Genomic DNA, 20,306 nt, shown 5'->3' on the forward strand with positions numbered 1-20,306 from the left:
CCGCACGGGACGTCACTTCCGCCCCTGCGCCAGCCCCCGCCGGAAGGGGCGACCCCGCGGCGTGCGCGGGGCGGGGCCTCTTTCCCGAGCGGGCGGCGGCGATGGCGGAGCCGCGGGTGCGGGCGGGGGCCCGGGGGCGGCCCGGGGGGGACCGGGGGCTCCGGGGAGGGGGCGGCGGGATTGGCCTCGGCGGCAGGAGGCGGCGCGGGGAGCCGCGGCGGTGCCGGGGGGGCTCCGGGAGCCGTACGGAGCGCGTCCACGTGGGGCCTCCGGGGGGGCCTGGGGCTCTCCGGGACCCGCCGGTGACGGCCGCGCTTCTCCCGCTGCCGCAGGTTCTGGTGATCGACGGCCGCGGCCACCTCCTGGGCCGGCTGGCGGCCATCGTGGCCAAGCAGGTGCTGCTGGGTGAGTATGGGACCCCCCCCGCGACCCCGGGACACCCCCCCGCCGGGACGCCGGGATCCCCCCCCGGGACACCGGGACCCCCCGTGCCCCCCGGCGCGGTGATGAGCGCCTTCGGCTGTCGAGTCTCACGACGGTGAGAGCCGCCTCCATGCACTACCAGCTGAGCGCGGGGGGCCGCGTGTGCGCGGGGGGCGAGGGCACGTGGGGCCGCCCACTGCCGCCCCTGAGCCGTGTCCGTGTGTGTCCCCCCCCGTGTCTGTGTACCCCGTGTCCGCGTGTCCTCTTCCCGTGGCCGCAGGCCGCCGCGTGGTCGTGGTGCGCTGCGAGGGCATCAACATTTCCGGCAACTTCTACCGCAACAAACGTGAGTGGGGGGCTGGGGCGGGGGGCGGTTACCGGGGGGTGTAACGGGACTCCCGGGCGCCGGGGTCCCGCCATTTCGGGGGGTAACGCTCCCCCCCCGCAGTGAAGTTCCTGGCCTTCCTGCGGAAGCGGATGAACACCAACCCCTCCCGCGGGCCCTACCACTTCCGCGCCCCCAGCCGCATTTTCTGGCGGACGGTGAGAGGTGAGTCTGGGGGGGCCGGGGATCCCCCCCCAAATCCCGGGGTGCCCCCCCAGAGCCCCCTGACCCCCCCCCGTGCCCCCCCCCCCAGGGATGCTGCCCCACAAGACGAAGCGGGGCCAGGCGGCGCTGGAGAGGCTGAAGGTGTTCGATGGCATCCCCCCGCCCTACGACAAGGTGAGGGGACCCCCCCAGCCCCGTGGGACCCCAAAATCCCCCCAGAGACCCCCCCCCAGCTCTGTGGGACCCCCCCAGCCCCCTGGGACCCCCCCAAGTCCCCCCAGGGACACACCCCCAGCCCCGTGGGACCCCCAGGGCCTCCCCCCAGCCCCATGGGACCCCCCCAAATCCACCCACCCGTGTCGATGATGCACTTTTACCTACATTGTTCGATGGTCCTTGAGAGAAACTTCAACACTGAGACACAGAGGGCCCCTCGTCCCCCTCCTTGTCCCCCCCACCCCCCAAATCCGCCCCCCTGCAACGCTCTCTCTCCGGCAGCGCAAGCGCATGGTGGTCCCGGCTGCTCTCAAGATCATCCGCCTGAAGCCCACCCGCAAGGTGAGGTGTGGGAGGGGGCGGGGGGGCTCCGCCAGTGCCGGGGTCCCCCCCCGGGTATCGGGGTCCCCCCCTGACCCCCGCTGTGCCCCCCCAGTTTGCTTTCCTGGGCCGGCTGGCGCACGAGGTGGGCTGGAAGTACCAGGCGGTGACGGCGGCACTGGAGGAGAAGCGGAAGGAGAAGGCGAAGCTGCGCTACAACAAGAAGAAGAAGCTGATGGTGAGGGGAGGGATCCCCAAAAGTGGGGGGGGGGGGCCCAAAAATGGGGTGGGGGGCTTGAAACCACTACTTGTGTGGCCGTGCTGGAAACCGCCACAGGGGGCTCAGCGCTGTCCCGGGGTGGGGGGGGCTCCCCGTAACGGAACCATTTGGGGGTGCCCCGGCTGCGCACCCCTCCCTGGGGGTGCTGGGACTCCCCCTTAACGCCCCCCCCCCATTTCAGAGCCTGCGGCGCCGGGCCGAGCGCAACGTGGAGGGGAAGACGGCGCCGTTCACGGCCGTGCTGCGGCAGCACGGGCTGCTGCTCTGAATAAAGGGGCCCGGTGGCGGCTGCTCTGTACTGGGGGGGACTGGTCTGTAATGGGGGGGACTGCTCTGTACTGGGGAGGGCTGGTGTGGGCTTTATGGGGGAGTGGTCTGGGCTTGAGAGGGAGAAAAAAGACACAGACTTGGGGGGTTTTAGCTCTTTATTGCATTTTGAGGCGTGGGACTCGCGCCGTGGGGCAGGGGCTCGCGCCGTGGGGCAGGACCTCACTCGGTGGGGCTGGGGGCTCCCGGCGACCCCTCCTCCGTCCCCGCAGCCCCCACCTGCCGCCGCGCCTCGTCCAGCAGCTGGGCGATGAGCTCGCTCTCGGCCAGCGGCATCACGGGGCTCTCGGTCAGACCTGGGGGGCAGAACGGAGTGGGGGGGGGTCAGGGGGACCCAGGGGAACACCCCCCACCCCGGGACCCCCCCTCACCCTGCAGCAGGCACTCGCGGACGTGCTGGGCCTCGTAGCGCAGGCCGGTGCCGTGGGGGAAGTTGAGGGGCTGGGAGGGGGGGGGCAGGGGGAAGAGCTCCCGCCGCCCCCCCACCACCAGCTCCGTCGGGCAGTTCATGTGGCTGGGGAACTGGGGGGGGGGGGGCACGTCAGCAACCTGGGGGGAGCACAGGATCCCCCTGTGTGCCCCCCGAGTTGGGGAGCCAGGTGCCTGGGACCCCCCCATGGGGGTGCTTGGCCCTGGGCCCTCCACCCCCCCCCAGCCACGGTGCCCCCCAGGACCCCCCCCCCCATGATACCTCCCCAATCCCTCCCCTGGCACCCCCCACGACCTTCACGTCCCCAGGGGGACCTCGGTACCTGGACCCCCGCCATGGTGCCCCCCAGGACCCCCTCCCTGGGGGTCGTGGGTTTTTCAGCCCTATGTCTGCCCCCCCCTTCCCTGGGGGACCCAGGCATCCGGGATGCTCCCCCCGGGACCCCCCCCATTTCCCCGGGGGACCCAGGGCTTGGATCCCACCTCGGCCCAGCCGCAGGTGCCCCCCAGGGCGGCCCCTCCCGGCAGCTCGGCCGCCATGGAGCAGGTCAGCACGGCCTGGCGGTTCCCCTCGTACTCCAGCGTCATCGTCACCGTCTCGTCCACCCCTGCGCCCACAGCCGTGACCCCCCGAGACCCCCCCCCAGCACCCCCCAAATCCCACAGCTGCCCCCAAACCCCCTCGGGGACCCAGCACCCCCCTCCTCTGGGAGCCCCCGCAGGGGACGCCCCCCCCAACCTCATTGCCCCCCACATCTCCCCACAGCCCCCCAGTGTACCCCCACAGCCCCCCTTGCCCTCCCTCCCCCCCACTGTACCCCATTGCCCCCCTTCTCCCTCCCTTCTCCCCCACTGTACCCCCATTGCGCCCCTTTTCCCCCATTGCCCCCCCTTCCCCCCCACTGTACCCCCATTCTGCCCACTGTACCCCCACTGCCCCCCCTTCACCCCCACTGCCCCCCCTTTTCCCCCATTCCCTCCCCCCCTCACTGACCCCTTGCGCCCCCAGTGCCCCCCTTTGCTTCCCCAGTCCCCCCCATCGCCCCCCAGTGCCCCCCGGCCCCCCATGGCTCACCCGAGGGGTGGAGGCAGCCGAGGGCCTGCAGGCGGCGGGGGGCCCCCCCCAGCAGGGCCGTGGCCATCTGCAGCCCGTAGCCCCCCAGGTCGAGCAGGGCCCCCCCGCCCAGGCTGGGCTCCCGCACCCGCTCCACGTCCCCCATCGGCAGCGCCAGGGCCCCCCGCAGCAGCCGGGGCTCCCCCAGGGCCCCCCCGGCCACCAGCGCCCGCAGCCGCTGCCAGGCCGGGAAGAAGCGGGTCCAGTAGCCCTGGGGGGAGCGGGGCTGTCGGCGGGGGCGCTGGGGGGACTGGGACTGGGGCAGCTAGGGGCACTGGGAATGGGAGTGGGGGAACTGGGAGCACTGGGAACGGAACTGGGGGCACTGGGGGAACCGGGGGGACTGGGACTGGGGCAGCTAGGGGCACTGGGAACGGGACTGGGGGAACTGGGAGCACTGGGAACGGGACTGGGGGAACTGAGGACACTGGGACTGGGGAACTCAGGGCACTGGGGGAACCAGGGGGACTGGGACTGGGGCAGCTAGGGGCACTGGGAACGGGACTGGGGGAACTGGGAGCACTGAGGGCACAGGGACTGGGGAACTCGGGCACTGGGGGACTGGGACTGGGACAGCTAGGAGGACTGGGAAGGGGACTGGGGGGACTGGGCCTGGGGCAGCTAGAAGCACTGCGAACGGGGGACTGGGGGAACTGGGAACGGGGTGTGGGGGCAGCAGGAACGGGGTTATGGGCACTGGGGGAACTGGGAATACTGGATTAGTGGGGCTGGGGTGAGCGGGAATAGGGACAGGGTGGTGGGTGCTGGAGGAGACTGGGAATGGGGTGACGGGGCAGTGGGAGTGGGGCGTCACCAGGAGTAGTATGGGGAGCACTGGGAGTGGGTTGGGGAGGGTCATTGGGAGCAGGATGGGGGTTACTGGGAGCACTGGGAGTAGGATGGAGGCACTGGGAATGGGATGGGGGTTACTGGGAGCACTGGGAGTGGGATGGGGGTTAGTGGCAGTGGGGCAGGGGCACTGCGAGCAGGATGGGAGTTACTGGGAGCACTGAGAGCGGGACGGGGGTCACTGGGAGTGGAGTGGGGAGCACTGGGAGTGGGGTGGGGCTCACTGAGAGTCGGGTGGGGTTTACTGGGAGCACTGGAAGTGGGGTGGGGCTCACTGGGAGCGGGACGGGGGTCACTGGGAGCACTGGGGCGGGAGCACCGGCACCCACCTCCATCAGGAAGACCCCCCGGGCGCGGGCGGTCGCCACGAGCTCCCGGACCTGGCGGGCCCCGAGCGCCAGCGGCTTCTCCAGCAGCACGGCCTTGCCCGCCGCCAGGAAGAGCCGCCCGGCCGGCAGGTGCTGGGGGTTCACCGCGCCCACGTACACCACGGCTGGGGGGGCGGGTCAGCCCCGCCCTGCCCCGCCCCGGGGGGCGGGACAGCCCCCCGCCCCGCCCCGGGGGGGCCCCACCGCTCCTGGAGGGGACCCCGGCACCCCCCTCAGCCCCTCCCCCCTCCGGGGGACCCCGGCATCCCCGCGTCCCGGTCACCCCTCCCCGCCCAGGGGACCCCCGCGTCCCGGTCTCCCCCCCCCCGCGGCCCCCCCGGGTTCTCACCCACGTCCGGGTCCTCCGCCAGTTCCCGGTAGGAGCCGTAGGCCCGGGGCAGCCCGTGGCGCCGCGCAAAGGCCCGGGCCCGGGGCAGCTCCCGGGCGGCCACCGCCACCGCCTGGGGGGGGGGGGAGGGGGTCAGGGGGGACCCCGGCCCCTCCCCCACCCAAGGGGACCCCAGCCCCCCCCGGGGGATCCATTCCCCTCCCCCCCGGGGCCCCCTCCCCCCTCCTCGGGGACCCCCCCGGGGACCCCCGCCCCTCCCCCCCGGCGCCCCGGCGCACCACGTGCTCCTCGGGGGGGAGGGTCTTCAGGGCCACCACGAAGTCGTGGCTGATGCGCCCGGCCGAGCAGATGCCCCAGCGGGTGGGGCCGGGCGGGGGGACCCCGGCGGCGCCCCCCGGACAGGGGGGGTCCCCCGCGCCCTGCCCGCGCGGCGGCTCCCTCCTCGCCGGCTCCATGTCTGCGCCCGCCCGGGCGCGGCGCCGGGGGTGAGGGAGCCCCACCCGCCCCACCCCCCCCCCGTGGGTGGCCCCCACGCAGGGACGCGGCGCTGCGGGGTGGGGCCAAGGGCGGAGGTCGGGGGTGGGGGGCGGAGGTCAAAGGGCGCCGAGGTGAGGGGCTGCCCCGAGGGGCTGAGGGGGTGACCTGACCTCTGACCCCAGGCCCCGCTCCTGACCCCGCGACCCCTCTGCGGGGCCCAGGTGTTGGGGGAGGGGGGACACGCCCAGGCGTCCGGGCCACGCCCTTGCCCCGGGGGGACCCGGGCTCGTCAGATTTGGGGGGGGGGGGGCTGCCCACGCACGTGCCAGGCCCCGCCCACGCACGTGCCAGGCCCCGCCCCACCGCGGGGCGTTGTGGGCCGGTGGCAGGCAGAGCCACGAGGGGGGTGGGGACGGGCATGCAAATGAGCGGGGAGGGGGCGTGGCCCCACGCTAAGAGAAGGGCGGGGAAAGGGCTTTTATTGACATGATGTACAAGCGGAGATGACGTCACGGGGCGGGGCCGCGCCTTGCCCAGCCAGGAGGGCGGAGGGGGTTCCCCGCCCCGCCCACCGCCTCGCTCCGCCCCCTCCCTCCTGCCGCGGGGGCGTGGCGCCGGGGGCCGGGCCGGCGGGGGCGCTCGCCATTGGCCGCGGAGGCGCCGCGGGGGGCGTGGCCGAGCGGTAGGCGGGAGGGCGGCTGCCATTGGCAGGCGGCGGGGGCGGTGTGGCGCAGCGCGCTCCCATTGGCCGCGGGCGGGGGCGAGGCGGGGCGGCGGAGCGATGGCGGCGGCGATGCGGAGCCGGTGCCCGGGCAGCGGAGCGGTGAGTGGGGGGCGCTTCCGGGGTGGCGGGAACTGCTTCCGGGGCGCGGCCCCCCGGGCCTCCCAGTGCCCCCGCCGCCCCTCCCACTGCCCCCCAGGCCCTACTGGTCCCCAGCCCAGTCCTCCCAGTGCCCTCCCAGTCCTCCCAGTGCCCCCCGGGGCCTCCCAGTCCCGCCCAGGCTCTACTGGAGACCCTCCTGGTCCTCCCAGTGCCCTCCCAGTCCTCCCAGTGCCTCCCCAGGTGCTCCCAGTGCCCCCCAGGCCCTACTGGAGACCCTCCTGGTCCTCCCAGTGCCCTCCCAGTCCTCCCAGTGCCCCCCCGGGCCTCCCAGTCCCGCCCAGGCTCTACTGGAGACCCTCCTGGTCCTCCCAGTGCCCTCCCAGTCCTCCCAGTGCCCCCCCGGGCCTCCCAGTCCCGCCCAGGCTCTACTGGAGACCCTCCTCGTCCTCCCAGTGCCCTCCCTGTCCTCCCAGTGCCTCCCCAGGTGCTCCCAGTGCCCCCCAGGCCCTACTGGAGCCCCTCCCAGTCCTCCCAGTGACCCCCCAAGTCCTACTGGACCTCCTTCTTGTCTTCCCAGTGCCTCCCAGGCTCTCCTAGTGCCCCCGAGGCCCTACTGGAGCTCTTCCCAGACTTCCCAGTGATCCTCCAGGACTTACTGGTCCTCAGCACAGTCCTCCCAGTGCCCCCCCCGGACCTCCCAGTGCCCCCCAGGTCCTCCTGGAGACCCTCCCAATCCTCCAAGTGCCCCCCAGGCCCTACTGGAGTTCCTCCCAGTCCTCTCAGTGCCCCCCAGACCCTACTGGAGACCCTCCCAGTCCTCCCAGTGCCCCCCAGGCCCTACTGGAGCCCCTCCCAGTCCTCCCAGTGACCCCCAGGCCCTACTGGAGCCCCTCCCAGTCCTCCCAGTGACCCCCCAGGTCCTACTGGAGCTCCTCCTTGTCCTCCCAGTGACCCCTAGGTCCTCCCCGAGCCCCCCAGGCCCTACTGGAGCCCCTCCCAGTCCTCCCAGTGACCCCCCAGGTCTTACTGGAGCTCCTCCTTGTCCTCCCAGTGACCCCTAGGTCCTCCCAGTGCCCCCCAGGCCCTCCTGGAGACCCTCCCAATCCTGCCAGTGGCCCCCAGACCCTACTGGAGACCCTCCCAGTCCTCCCAGTGCCATCCAGGCCCTAGTGGAGACCCTCCCAGTCCCCCCAGTGAACCCCCAGGTCCTCCCCAAGTCCTCCAGGCCCTACTTGAGCCCCTCCCAGTCCTCCCAGTGACCCCCCAGGCCCTACTGGAGCCCCTCCCAGTCCTCCCAGAGGCCCCTAGGCCCTACTGGAGACCCTCCCAGTCCTCCCAGTGCCCCCCAGGCCCTACTGGAGCTCCTGCCAGTCCTCCCAGAGCCCCCCCAGCTCCTCCTGGAGCCCCTCCCTGTCCTCCCAGTGCGCCCCAGATCCTCCCAGAGCCCCCCAGGCTCTCCTGGAGCCCCTCCCAGTCCTCCCAGTGACCCCCAGGCCCTACTGGAGTTCCTCCCAGTCCTCCCAGTGACCCCTCAGGTCCTACCGGAGCCCCTCCCAGTCCTCCCAGTGCCCCCCAGATCCTCCCAGTGCTGCCCAGGCCCTACTGGAGCCCCTCCTGGTCCTCCCAGTGCCCCCCAGGTCCTCCCAGTGACCCCCCAGGCCCTCCTGGAGCCCTTCCCAGTCTTCCCAGTGACCCCCCAGGCCCTTCTAGAGCCCTTCCCAGTCCTCCCAGTGACCCCCCAGGCCCTCCTAGAGCCCTTCCCAGTCCTCCCAGTGCCCCCCCAGGCCCTACTGGAGCCCCTCCCAGTCCTCCCAGTGCCCCCCAGGCCCTACTGGAGACCCTCCCAGTCCTCCCAGTGCCCCCCAGGCCCTACTGGAGCTCCTGCCAGTCCTCCCAGAGCCCCCCCAGCTCCTCCTGGAGCCCCTCCCTGTCCTCCCAGTGCGCCCCAGATCCTCCCAGAGCCCCCCAGGCTCTCCTGGAGCCCCTCCCAGTCCTCCCAGTGACCCCCAGGCCCTACTGGAGTTCCTCCCAGTCCTCCCAGTGACCCCTCAGGTCCTACTGGAGCCCCTCCCAGTCCTCCCAGTGCCCCCCAGATCCTCCCCAGTGCTGCCCAGGCCCTACTGGAGCCCCTCCTGGTCCTCCCAGTGCCCCCCAGGTCCTCCCAGTGACCCCCCAGGCCCTCCTGGAGCCCTTCCCAGTCTTCCCAGTGACTCCCCAGGCCCTCCTAGAGCCCTTCCCAGTCCTCCCAGTGACCCCTCACGCCCTCCCAGTGCCCCCCAGGCCCTATTGGTGACTCTCCCAGTCCTTCTAGTGCCATCCCAGTCCTCCCAGTGCCCCCCAGGCCCTACTGGAGACCCTCCCAGTCCTCCCAGTGCCCCCCAGGCCCTACTGGAGCTCCTCCGGGCGCTCCCGCTCTGGCGATGGCGGCGGGGGGCAAAGTCCAGGGCAGGCGGGCGGGGGCGGCCGTGGCCCCTCCCCCTGCCCACTCCCGCCACACCCTCCCCCGTTACTGGTCCCAGACTGGGACGAACTGGGGCGGGCATGGGGGAGGGCCCGGGTGCCTGGGTCCCCCCTAACCTCCCCCCACCCCAGCTTCTCGCGACCCTGCTGGGACCCCGGCGAGGCTGCAGCAGCTTCAGGGTAAGGGGGGGCCGAGCCCTGGGACCCCCCGGGGACACCTGGGACCCCCCCAGCCCCCCAGTCCCCAGGCCCCCCTGAGCCCCCCTGAGCCCCCCTGAGCTCCCCTATTCCCCCCAGCCCCCCAGTTCCCTGGGACCCCCCGAGCCCCCCTGAGGCCCCCTGGGCCCCCCCCGGACCCCCTGGACCCCCCTGGGATCCCCCCAGCCCCCTGGGACCTCCTGAGCCCCCTGGGCCCCCCCTGGGTCCTCCTGAGCCCTCCAGCCTCCCCAGACCCCCCTCGACCTCCCTGAGCCCCCCAGCCCCTGCAGCCTCCCGGTCCCCCTGAGCCCCCCTGAGATTCCCTGAGCCCCCCCAGACCCCCTGAGCCCCCCTGAGATTCCCTGAGCCCCCCCAGACCCCCGGAGCCCCCCTGGGTCCCCCTGAGCCCACCTCAGCCCCCCCAGCCCCCCTGGGTCCCCCCACCGCCCCTGAGTCCCCTGAGCCCCCTGAGCCCCCCTGCCCCCCCCCCCCCGGCCTCCCTGAGCCCCCCTGAGCCCCCCTGGGATCTCCTGCGCCTCCCAGCCCCCCCAGCCCCTGCAACGCCCGAGCCCCGCTGGGCCCCCCCCCACCCCCTGGGCCCCCTCAGCCCCCCGAGCCCCCCCGGACCCCCTGGGCCCCCCCGCAGGCCTCGCAGCTGGAGGTGGAGCGCAGCCGCAGCCCCCGGCCCAAGCCGGACCCCCAGGGGCTGCAGTTCGGGCGGGTCTTCACCGACCACATGCTGAGCGTGGAGTGGAGCCGGGCGGGGGGCTGGGGCCGCCCCCGCATCCGCCCCTTCCAGGACCTGCGCCTGCACCCCGCCTGCTCCGCCCTGCACTACGCCGTCGAGGTCAGCGCGACCCCTGACCCCCGTGAGCGCGGGCCCTGTGACCTCTGACCCCCCGTGACCTCGGACCCGCCTGTCGCTGTGACCCCATCTGCTCCGTGACCACTGACACCCCCGTGACCTGTGACCCCCATGACCTGTGACCCTCCTGTGACCCCGTCTGCTCCGTGACCACTGACACCCCCGTGACCTGTGACCCCCATGACCTGTGACCCTCCTGTGACCCCGTCTGCTCCGTGACCACTGACACCCCCGTGACCTGTGACCCTTCTGTGACCCCGTCTCCTCCGTGACCACTGACACCCCCGTGACCTGTGACCCCCATGACCTGTGACCCTCCTGTGACCCCGTCTGCTCCGTGACCACTGACACCCCCATGACCTGTGACCCCTGTGACCTGTGACCCTCCTGTGACCTCATCTCCTCCATGACCACTGACACCCCCGTGACCTGTGACCCTCCTGTGACCTCATCTCCTCCATGACCACTGACACCCCTGTGACCTGTGACCCTCCTGTGACCCCGTCTCCTCCGTGACCACTGACACCCCCGTGACCTGTGACCCCCCGTGACCTGTGACCCCATCTCCTCTGTGACCACCGACCCCCCCGTGACCTCTGACACCCCAGACCTCTCACCCTGCCCTGTCCCCTCCGTGACCCCTGACCCCCTGTGACCCCGCCCTGATTTCTGACCCCCCGTGACCTCTGACCCCGCAGCTCTTTGAGGGCATGAAGGCCTTTCGCGGCGCCGATGACAAAATCCGGCTTTTTCGCCCCGAACTGAACATGCAGCGGATGGAGCGCTCGGCCCAGAGGGTCTGCCTGCCCGTGAGTGGGGGGCCCGGGGGCCTTGGGGGGTCCCCTGGGTGGGGTTTGGGGGGTCCGTGGAGGTGGATGGGGTTTGGGGGGTCCCCTGGGTGGGGTTTGGGGGGGTCCCGGGGGTGGGTGGTGTTTGGGGGGTCCCCTGGGTGGGGTTTGGGGGTCCCTGGAGGTGGATGGAGTTTGGGGGGTCCCCTGGGTGGGGTTTGGGGGGTCCCTGGAGGTGGATGGAGTTTGGGGGGTCCCCTGGGTGGGGTTTGGGGGGTCCCTGGAGGTGGATGGAGTTTGGGGGTTCCCCTGGGTGGGGTTTGGGGGGGTCCCTGGGGGTGGATGGGGTTTGGGGGTTCCCCTGGGTGGGGTTTGGGGGGTCCCTGGGGGTGGATGGGGTTTGGGGGGTCCCCTGGGTGGGGTTTGTTGGGGGTCCCTGGGGGGTAGATGGGGTTTGGGGGGGTCCCAGGGAGTGGGTGGGGTTTGGGGGGTCCCCTGGGTGGAGGTTTGGGGGGGCCCTGGAGTGGGTGGGGTTTGGGGGGGTCCCCTGGGTGGGGTTTGGGGGGGTCCTGGAGGTGGGTGGGGTTTGGGGGTCCCCTGGGTGGGGTTTGGGGGGGTCCCTGGAGGTGGGTGGGGTTTGGGGGGTCCCTGGGTGGGGTTTGGGGGGGTCCCTGGAGGTGGGTGGGGTTTGGGGGGTCCCTGGGGTGGGGTGACCGGGCGCCCGCAGGCCTTCGACGGCGCGGAGCTGCTGGAGTGCATCCGGGCGCTGGTGCGGCTGGAGCAGGAGTGGGTGCCCCCCGGCCCCCGCGCCAGCCTCTACATCCGCCCCACCTTCATCGGCACCGAGGTGGGGGGGCTGGGGGGGGCCCTGGGGGAATCACGGGGGTCTTGGGGGTCCTGGGAGCATTTTTGGGGGTGTAATGGGTGCCCTGGGGGGGTTATAGGGGTCCTGGGGGGGGTTCTGGGGGTCCTAGGGGGGTTTACAGGAGTCCTGGGCGGGGGCACCGAGGTTCTGGGGGGGGTTATGGGGCCATTGGGGGGGTTACAGCGGCCTTCTGGCATTTACGGGGGTCTTCGGGGGGGTTCTGGGGGGCTTTGGGGGGGTTATGGGGGTCCTGGGGGGCTTATGTGGGTTCTGGGGGGGTTCTGGGGGTCCTGGGGCAGTTACGGGGGCCTTGGGGTGTTACAGGGGTCATGGGGGGGGTTACGGGGGTCCTGGGGGGGTTCTGGGGGTCCTGGGGGGGTTACAGGAGTCCTGGGGTGCCTATGGGGGTCCCAGGGGGGTTACAGGGGTCCTCGGGGGGCTTATGAGCATCCTGGGGGGGGTCTGGGGCCTTGGGGGGCGTTATGGGGGCCTTGTTGGGGTTACAGGGGTCCTGGGGGGGTTATTGGGTGCTCTGGGGGCGTTATAGGGGTCCTGGGGGGTTATGGGGGCCTTGTTGGGGTTACAGGGGTCCGGGGGGGTTTACGGGGGTCTTGGGGGGGGTTACAGGGGTCCTGGGGGCCTTACAGGGGTCCGGGGGGGTTATGGGGGTTCTGGGGGTTTATGGGGATCATGAGAGGGGTTATAGGGGTCCTGGGGAGGTTTACAGGGGTCCTGGGGGGGTTACGGGGGTTCTGGGGGGTTCTGGGGGTCCTGGAGTGGTTATGGGGGCCTTGGGGGCGTTATTGTAGTCATGGGGGGGGTACGGGGCTTCTGGGGGGTTTTACGGGATCCTGGGGGTGTTTTGGGGGCCCTTTGGGTGGTTATGGGAGCCTTGGGGGGGGTTATGGGGGTCCTGAGGGGGTTATAGGGGTCCTGGGGAGGTTACGGAGGTCGGGGGGGGTTGTGGAGTGCCCTGGGGGGGTTATAGGGATTCTAGGGCGCGTCCTGGGGCGGTTATGGGGGTCCTGGGTGGTTTTGGGTGTCCCGGGGGGGTCACAGGGGTCCTCGGGGGGCTTATGGGCATCCTGGGGGGGTTCTGGGGGTCCTGGGAGGGTTCTGGGGCCTTTGGGGGTGTTATGGGGGCCTTTGGGGTGTTACAGGCATTCTGGGGGTGTTCTGGGGGTCCTGGAGTGGTTATGGGGGCCTTGGGGGGTTATTGTAGTCTGGGGGGGTTTTACGGGATGCTGGGGGTGTTTTGGGGTCCTTGTGGGGGTTATGGGAGCCTTGGGGGGGGTTATGGGGGTCCTGAGGGGGTTATAGGGGTCCTGGGGAGGTTACGGAGGTCGGGGGGGGGTTGTGGAGTGCCTTGGGGGGGTTATAGGGATTCTAGGGCGCGTCCTGGGGCGGTTATGGGGGTCCTGGGTGGTTTTGGGTGTCCCGAGGGGGTCACAGGGGTCCTCGGGGGGCTTATGGGCATCCTGGGGGGGTTCTGGGGGTCCTGGGAGGGTTCTGGGGCCTTTGGGGGTGTTATGGGGGCCTTGGGGGGGTTACGGGGGTCCTGGGGGGCTTATGTGGGTTCTGGGGGGGTTCTGGGGGTCCTGGGGCAGTTATGGGGGCCTTGGGCGTGTTACAGGGGTCATGGGGGGGGTTACGGGGGTCCTGGGGGGGTTTACAGGGGTCCTGGGGGGGTTACAGGGGTCCTGGGGTGCCTATGGGGGTCCCGGGGGGGTTACAGGGGTCCTCGGGGGGCTTATGAGCATCCTGGGGGGGTTCTGGGGCCTTTGGGGGCGTTATGGGGGCCTTTGGGGTCATTATGGGGGCCTTGGGGGGGTTACAGGGGTCCTGGGGGGGTTATTGGGTGCTCTGGGGGCGTTATAGGGGTCCTGGGAGGTTATGGGGGCGTTGTTGGGGTTACAGGGGTCGGGGGGGGGGTTTTACGGGGGTCTTGGGGGGTTACAGGGGTCCTGGGGGCCTTACAGGGGTTCTGGGGGGTTTACAGGGGCCCTGGGGGGGTTATAGGGGCCCTGGGGGGGGTTACGGGGGTTGGGGGGGATTAGGGGGGCCTTGGGGGTTTGCGGTGGTCCTGGGGACCGTTATGGGGGCCTTGGGGGGGTTACGGGGGTCCTGGGGGGGTTAGAGGGGCCTTGGGGAGGTTATGGGGTCCTGGGGCAGTTACGGGGGTCCTGGGGTGGTTATTGGGTGCCCGGGGGAGGTTATAGGGGTCCTGGGGGGTGATGGGGGCCTTGGGGGGGTTACTCTAGTCCTGGGGGGGGGTTACAGAGGTCCTGAGGTGCCAATGGGTGTCCTGGGGGGGTTATGGGGGCCTTGGGGGGGTTCTAGGGGTCCTGGGGGGGTTATGGGGGCCTTCGGGGGGTTAGCAGGGCTTTGGGGGGGGTTACAGGGGTCCTGGGGGGGTTATGGGGGTTCTGGGGGTTTATGGGGATCATGAGAGGGGTTATAGGGGTCCTGGGGAGGTTTACAGGGGTCCTGGGGGGCTTACGGGGGTTCTGGGGGGGTTCTGGGGGTCCTGGAGTGGTTATGGGGGCCTTGGGGGGTTATTGTAGTCTGGGGGGGTTTTACGGGATGCTGGGGGTGTTTTGGGGTCCTTGTGGGGTTATGGGAGCCTTGGGGGGGGTTATGGGGGTCCTGAGGGGGTTATAGGGGTCCTGGGGAGGTTACGGAGGTCCGGGGGAGGTTGTGGAGTGCCCTGGGGGGGTTATAGGGATTCTGGGGCGCGTCCTGGGGCGGTTATGGGGGTCCTGGGTGGTTTTGGGTGTCCCGGGGGGGTCACAGGGGTCCTCGGGGGGCTTATGGGCATCCTGGGGGGGTTCTGGGGGTCCTGGGAGGGTTCTGGGGCCTTTGGGGGTGTTATGGGGGCCTTTGGGGTGTTACAGGCATTCTGGGGGTGTTCTGGGGGTCCTGGGGGGGTTATGGGGGCCTTGGGGGTGTTACAGGGGCCATGAGGGGGGTTATGGGTGTCCTGGGGGCATTGAGGGGCCTTGGGGGGGTTTACAGGGGCCCTGGGGGGGTTACAGGGGCCCTGGGGTGGGTTACAGGGGTCTGGGGGGGGATTAGGGGGGCCTTGGGGGTTTACGGTGGTCCTGGGGACGGTTATGGGGGCCTTGGGGGGGTTACAGAGGCCCTGGGTGAGTCAGAGGGGCTTTGGGGAGGTTATGGGGTCCTGGGGGGTGATGGGGGCCTTGGGGGGAGGGTCATATGGGTCCTGGGGGGGCTTACAGGGGTCCTGGGGGGGCTTACGGGGGTTCTGGGGGGGTATGGGGGCCTTGGGGGGGTTACCGGGGCCTTGGGGGGGTTACAGTGGTACGGGGGGGGTTTACAGGGGTCCTCGGGGGTTTACAGGGGCCTTGGGGGGGGTCATAGGGGTCCTGGAGGGGTTACAGGGGTCCTGGAGGGGGTTACAGGGGTCCTGGGGGGGATTATGGGGACCTTGGGGGGAATTACAGTGGTCCGGGGGAGTTATAGGGGTCCTGGGGGGGTTTACAGGGGTCTGGGGGGGGTTTACAGGGTTCTTGGGGGGCTTATGGGGGTTCTGGGGAGGGTTCTAGGATTCTGGGGGAGTTACAGGGGTCCTGGGGGGGTTATAGGGGTCCTAGGGGGATTATGGGGTGCCCTGGGGGGGTTATAGGAGTCCTGGGGGGGTCTATGTTGGTCCTGGGGGGGTTGTGGGGGCTTTGGGAGGGTTATAGGGGTCCTGGGGGATTATGGGGGTCCTGGGCGGGTTTATAGTGGTCCTGGGGGGCTTATGGGAGTTCTGGGGGGGCTCTGGAGGTCCTGGGGGGGTTATGGGGGCCTCGGGGGGGTTACTTTAGTCCTGGGGGGTTGTTACAGGGGTCCTGGGGGGGTTTTGGGTGCTCTTAGGGGCTTCTGGGTTACCGTGGGGTTCCTGGGGGTCCTTGGGCAGATTATGGGGGGGTCTCTCTGGGATTTCAGGGTCCTGGGGGTGTTTCTGAGGGGTTATGGGGGGGTGTCTGTGGGATTGCAGGGCCCTGGGGGGGCTGTGGGGTCCTGGGGATCTCTGAGGAGCTCCCATGGGGTTGGGGGGTCCTGGGGGGCTCTGGGGGGTCCCGGGGGGGGGTGCTGGGCTTCCAGGGGGGCTACGGGGTGCCCAGAGTGGGGCTGTGGGCGCTGACCCCCGCATCAGCCCTCGCTGGGGGTGGCCCCCCCTGGGCAGGCGCTGCTCTTCGTCATCCTCTGCCCAGTGGGACCCTACTTCCCCGGGGGGCACTTCAGCCCCGTGGGGCTCCTGGCTGACCCCTCCCACACCCGCGCCTGGCCCGGGGGGGCCGGGCACTGCAAGCTGGGGGGGTGAGTGGGCCCTGGGGCGGGGGGGGATCCAGGGGTCTGGGGGGGTCCAGGGGTCTGGGGGGATCCAGAGTCCAGGGGAATCCAGGGGTCTCTGGGGGGATCCAGGGGTCTGGGGGGGTCCAGGGGTCTTGGGGGGGGTCCAGGGGTCTGGGGGGATCAGGTGTCCAGTGGGATCCAGGGGTCCAGGGCAAGGGGGGGGGCTACCCTGGCATGGGGGACCCAGGTGTCGGGGGGGGTCCCAGGTGTTTGGAGGGGGGGATCCAGATGTTGAGGGAGCAGATCCAGCATTTGGGGGGGGTCTCAGGTGTTTGGGGAGCCTTAGGCAACCGGTGCAGGGGGATCCAGATGCAGGGGGAGGAATCCAAGTGTTCTGGGGGGGGTACCCCAAAATTTAGGGGGAGCCAGGCATGCAGGAAGGCCCCAGTGGTTTGGGGGGGGGGGGGAATGACACATGGGTGCTTGGGGGGGCCCCAGGAGTTTGGGGTCCCCCAGGCATTGGGGGGGGGGGGCACACGGGTGCTTGGGGGGCCCCGGGTGTTGGGGGCCCCAGGCACCGGGGTGGCCCCCGGCCCAGGGGGTGCGGGGTCCCGGCTGCCCCCTGCCCCCCCCCCAGGAACTACGGCCCCACCATCGCGCTGCAGCGGGCGGCGCAGGCCCGGGGGTGCCAGCAGGTGCTGTGGCTGCACGGCCCCGAGCGGCTGCTGACCGAGGTCGGCACCATGAACCTCTTCGTGTTCTGGCACCGCGAGGACGGGGGTACGGGGGACGGGCGGGGGGTACAGGGGGGTGGGGGGTACGGGGGGTGTGGGAGTACAAGGGGGTATGGGGGCACAGGGGGTATGGGGGGTACAGGGGGTATGGGGGGGCTATGGGAGGTACAGGGGTATGGGAGGGGCATGGGGGGGTACGGGGGGGTGTGGGGGCACGGGGGGTATGGGGGGAGAGGGGGTATGGGGGGGCTATGGGAGGTACAGGGGTACAGGAGGGGCATGGGGGTACGGGGGTGTGGGTGCACAGGGGGTATGGGGGGAGAGGGGGTATGGGGGGGCTATGGGAGGTACAGGGGTACGGGAGGAGCATGGGGGTACGGGGGTGTGGGGGCACGGGGGGTATGGGGGGACAGGGGGTATGGGGGGGCTATGGGAGGTACAGGGGTACGGGAGGGGCATGCGGGGGTACGGGGGTGTGGGGGCACAGGGGGTATGGGGGGCTACAGGGGGTATGGGGGGACAGGGGGTATGGGGGGGCTATGGGAGGTACAGGGGTATGGGTGGTACAGGAGGGGTACAGGGGATATGGGGGGGTACAGGGGGTATGGGGGTTGCGGCAGTACTGGGGGTATGGGGCTACGGGGGGTATGGGGGGTACGGGGACACAGGGTGTATGGGGGTGTATGGGGGGGTTATGGGAGGTGCGGGGGTACAGGGGGTTATGGGAGGGGTAGGGGGGTTATGGGGGTATGGGGTGTACAGGGGTATGGGTGGTACGGGGCTTACGGGGGGCATGGGGAGGTACGGGGGATACAGAGGGTATGGGGAGTATGGGAGTACGGGGGGTATGGGGAGCTATGGGGGTTTTGGGGGGGTGCAGGGGGCACGGGGGATATGGGGGCATGGGGGTGTTATGGCGGGTACAGGGAGGTACAGGAGGTTATGGGGGAACGGGGGGTATGGGAGGTAGGGGGGGTACAGGGGATATAGGGGATCCAGGGGGTATGGGAGTACAGGGGGTACGGGGGGTATAGGGGGCACGGGGGGATACGGGGGGCATGGGGGTGTTACGGGGGGGTACATGGGGAGTACGGGGCTATGGGGGGCATGGGGGCACGGGAGGGTACAGGGGGCATGGGGGGGGCACAGGCGGGTAGGGGGGTACGGGGGTTAGGGAGTACGGGGGGGTACAGGGGGGCATGGGAGGGGCACAGCAGGGACGGGGATCACCCCCCCATCACCCCCCAGAACTGGAGCTGGTGACCCCCCCCCTGGACGGGCTGATCCTGCCCGGGGTGACGCGGCAGAGTCTGCTGGAGCTGGCGCGGGAGTGGGTACGGGGGGGCACGGGGGGTGAGAGGGAGCGGGGGGACACGGGGGGGACACGGTGGGGGGGGAGAGGGAGTGGGGGCCTATGGGGGGACATGGGGGGACAGGAGGGAAGGGGGATGGGGGGGACACGGGGGGGACACGGTGGGGGGGAGAGGGAGTGGGGGCCTATGGGGGGACATGGGGGGACAGGAGGGAAGGGGGATGGGGGGGACACTGGGGGGGACACGGGGGGGCTGCTGCAGGAGTGGGGATGGGGGACATGGGGAAATGGGGGGATAAGGGGAGGGGACGTGGGGATGGGGGTTCGGGGGGGCTGCTGGGGGATTGGGGATGGGAGATGGGGCTCAGGGGGGACATGGGGGGGCACGGGGAGCCTGGCGGGGGGCACACAGAGGGAAGCTTAACCCCCCGGGAAGGGGATGGGGTGCCCCTCATGTCCCCCACCCCGAGCCCAAGGGCAGTGGGGGGGCTCAGGGCCCAGCCCCCACCCCCACACTGACACACACACCCCCCCCCCATGCAGGGGGAATTTGGGGTGCGCGAGGGGCCCCTCCCCATGGGGACCGTCCTGGCGGCGCTGGCCCAGGGGCGCCTGCGGGAGATGTTCGGGTCGGGGACGGCCTGCGTGGTCTGTCCCGTGGGGGGCATCCTCTACGAGGAGAAGGTACGGGGGGGCTGGGGACCCCCAAACCTGCGTGCTGTGTCCTGGGGGGGGGGATCCTCTATGGGGAGAAGGTACGGGGCGGGGGGGGGGCAGATATGGGGGGCTATGGGGGGCTGGGGACCCCCAAACCTGCGTGGTGTTGCCTGTGGGGGCATCTTCTGGGTGGGGGGGGAGGCGCTGCGGAGGGTGGGGTACCAGCATCTCTGTGGGGAGCGAGGGGGGGGTACGGGGAGGCTCTGGGACACCTCTGGGGGTGGGGGGCGGGTTTGGGGGGCACTGGGGGGGGTCTTAGGGGGCCTGTCCCCCCCCATGACCCCCAGCCCCCCCCCCAGTGGTACCCCGTCCCCACGATGGAGCACGGCCCCGAGCTGGCACAGCGATTCCTGCGGGTCCTGAGCGACATCCAGGTGGGACCTGGGGGGACCCGGGGCTGGGGGGGGGGCTGGGGGGGTCAACACCCCCCATGACCCCCTCCTCCCCCGCAGTACGGCCACGTCCCCAGCGAGTGGGCCCAGCCCCTGTGACCTCGGAGCGGGGCCGAGCCCCACCACGGCGCCGGACACCCTGGGGGACTCTGCCCCCCACCACCCCCCAAATACCCCGGGGGGGCAAATACCCCCTCCAAAACACACCAAATACCGGGGGGGGAGGCAGATACCTCCCCCTGCAGCCCCCCCCCCAGGGGGATCTGCCCCACCCCCCCTCCCACCCCCGGAAGGGGGGGCAGACCCCCCTCCCCACACTCCAGCCCCCCCCCCAACACCAAATACCGCCGGGGGGGGGGGGGGCCAGACACCCCCCCCTCCACCTGAACACTCCACCCCTCCCCCCGGGGGTACCTGCCCTCCCCACCCCCGCTAGCTCAGGCTCCCCCAGCCCCCCCGTGCAATACCCTGAGCTGCACCCCCCTCCCCATACTGGGGGGCTCCGGCTGCAAAGGCTTCTGGGTACGCCCCCCACCCCCACAGTGCCTTCTGGGTACCCCCGGCCCCGCCCCAAGGGCTTCTGCGTCATCCCCTCCCCCCCCCCCCGGGGCATTGTGGGGAAAAGCCCGTTTGATGCTCGGGGGGGGGGGTGGGGGGGGCAGGGGGTGTGGGTACCCCCCCACCCGGGACCCCCCCAAAGTGAAAGGTCAAAGGGGGTCATTAATAAACGAGATGGAACGAAAGAGACGGCTCCGGCTCCTGGGGGAGGGGTGGGGTGGGGGAGAGGCAGGGGGTGCCCCTGGGGGGGGCCACCCCGGGCGAGGCTCCATCGCTGTTCAATAAGTCCATGAGTCAATGCTGGGGGGGTTTATTGGGGGTCACGGGGGGGGGGTTATTCGGGGGGGGTTTATTTGGGGGGGGGGAATGAAGGTGCTGGAAGTGGTGATGGTGACGATGGTGACGGTGACGATGGTGACGACGGTGCTGGGGTCCCTGGGGGGTCTGGGGGCGGCTCCGCCTGCAGGACATGAAGGGGGGGGGGGAGGGGGGGGCTGTGGGAGAGGGCCCGGGGGGCACAGACGGGCCCTGGGGGGTTCGGGGGGTCCCCGAGGGGGGGAGGGGGGTCCCCCGTGTCTCACCCTCAGGC

At 71.2% G+C, this 20,306-nt stretch overlaps 3 protein-coding genes and 2 non-coding genes across 7 annotated transcripts; 4 read left to right on the forward strand and 1 right to left on the reverse strand.

Moving 5' to 3' along the window:
• Positions 1-21: 21 nt before the first annotated feature.
• LOC142076701 (large ribosomal subunit protein uL13) lies at positions 22-2,088 on the forward strand. The gene is made up of 8 exons (XM_075139103.1): positions 22-116; positions 333-405; positions 704-769; positions 872-973; positions 1,062-1,147; positions 1,472-1,531; positions 1,626-1,748; positions 1,972-2,088. The coding sequence occupies exons 1-8, from the start codon at positions 102-104 to the stop codon at positions 2,056-2,058; spliced, it is 612 nt and encodes a 203-aa protein (XP_074995204.1). The 5' UTR covers positions 22-101; the 3' UTR covers positions 2,059-2,088.
• Positions 497-575, forward strand: LOC142076711 (small nucleolar RNA Z195/SNORD33/SNORD32 family). Its single transcript, XR_012671274.1, has one exon. It is a non-coding gene; the product is annotated as a small nucleolar RNA Z195/SNORD33/SNORD32 family (small nucleolar RNA).
• LOC142076712 (small nucleolar RNA SNORD34) lies at positions 1,328-1,398 on the forward strand. The gene has a single exon (XR_012671275.1). It is a non-coding gene; the product is annotated as a small nucleolar RNA SNORD34 (small nucleolar RNA).
• A 102-nt stretch (positions 2,089-2,190) lies between the features above and the next one.
• LOC142076700 (trans-1,2-dihydrobenzene-1,2-diol dehydrogenase-like) lies at positions 2,191-5,772 on the reverse strand. Its single transcript, XM_075139102.1, has 7 exons — positions 5,505-5,772; positions 5,227-5,338; positions 4,839-5,002; positions 3,622-3,871; positions 3,030-3,154; positions 2,489-2,639; positions 2,191-2,413 (listed from the first exon to the last, which is right to left on the reverse strand). The coding sequence occupies exons 1-7, from the start codon at positions 5,679-5,681 to the stop codon at positions 2,280-2,282; spliced, it is 1,113 nt and encodes a 370-aa protein (XP_074995203.1). The 5' UTR covers positions 5,682-5,772; the 3' UTR covers positions 2,191-2,279.
• A 693-nt stretch (positions 5,773-6,465) lies between these two features.
• On the forward strand, positions 6,466-19,902 carry LOC142076683 (branched-chain-amino-acid aminotransferase, mitochondrial-like). Of its 3 annotated transcripts, XM_075139071.1 has the most exons (11): positions 6,466-6,526; positions 9,119-9,166; positions 9,831-10,031; positions 10,748-10,858; positions 11,565-11,684; positions 15,865-16,028; positions 16,642-16,784; positions 17,987-18,072; positions 18,594-18,734; positions 19,067-19,141; positions 19,220-19,902. In XM_075139071.1, the coding sequence occupies exons 1-11, from the start codon at positions 6,485-6,487 to the stop codon at positions 19,256-19,258; spliced, it is 1,170 nt and encodes a 389-aa protein (XP_074995172.1). In that variant the 5' UTR covers positions 6,466-6,484; the 3' UTR covers positions 19,259-19,902. The 3 variants fall into 3 exon arrangements, with proteins under 3 accessions (XP_074995172.1, XP_074995173.1, XP_074995174.1); XM_075139072.1 differs by lacking the exon at positions 11,565-11,684; XM_075139073.1 differs by lacking the exons at positions 9,119-9,166; positions 9,831-10,031 and having other exon boundaries at positions 6,469-6,526.
• Positions 19,903-20,306: the final 404 nt, after the last annotated feature.

The sequence above is a fragment of the Calonectris borealis genome, unplaced genomic scaffold (assembly GCF_964195595.1).
Source record: "Calonectris borealis unplaced genomic scaffold, bCalBor7.hap1.2 HAP1_SCAFFOLD_93, whole genome shotgun sequence".
NCBI classification, from domain to species: Eukaryota; Metazoa; Chordata; class Aves; order Procellariiformes; family Procellariidae; genus Calonectris; species Calonectris borealis.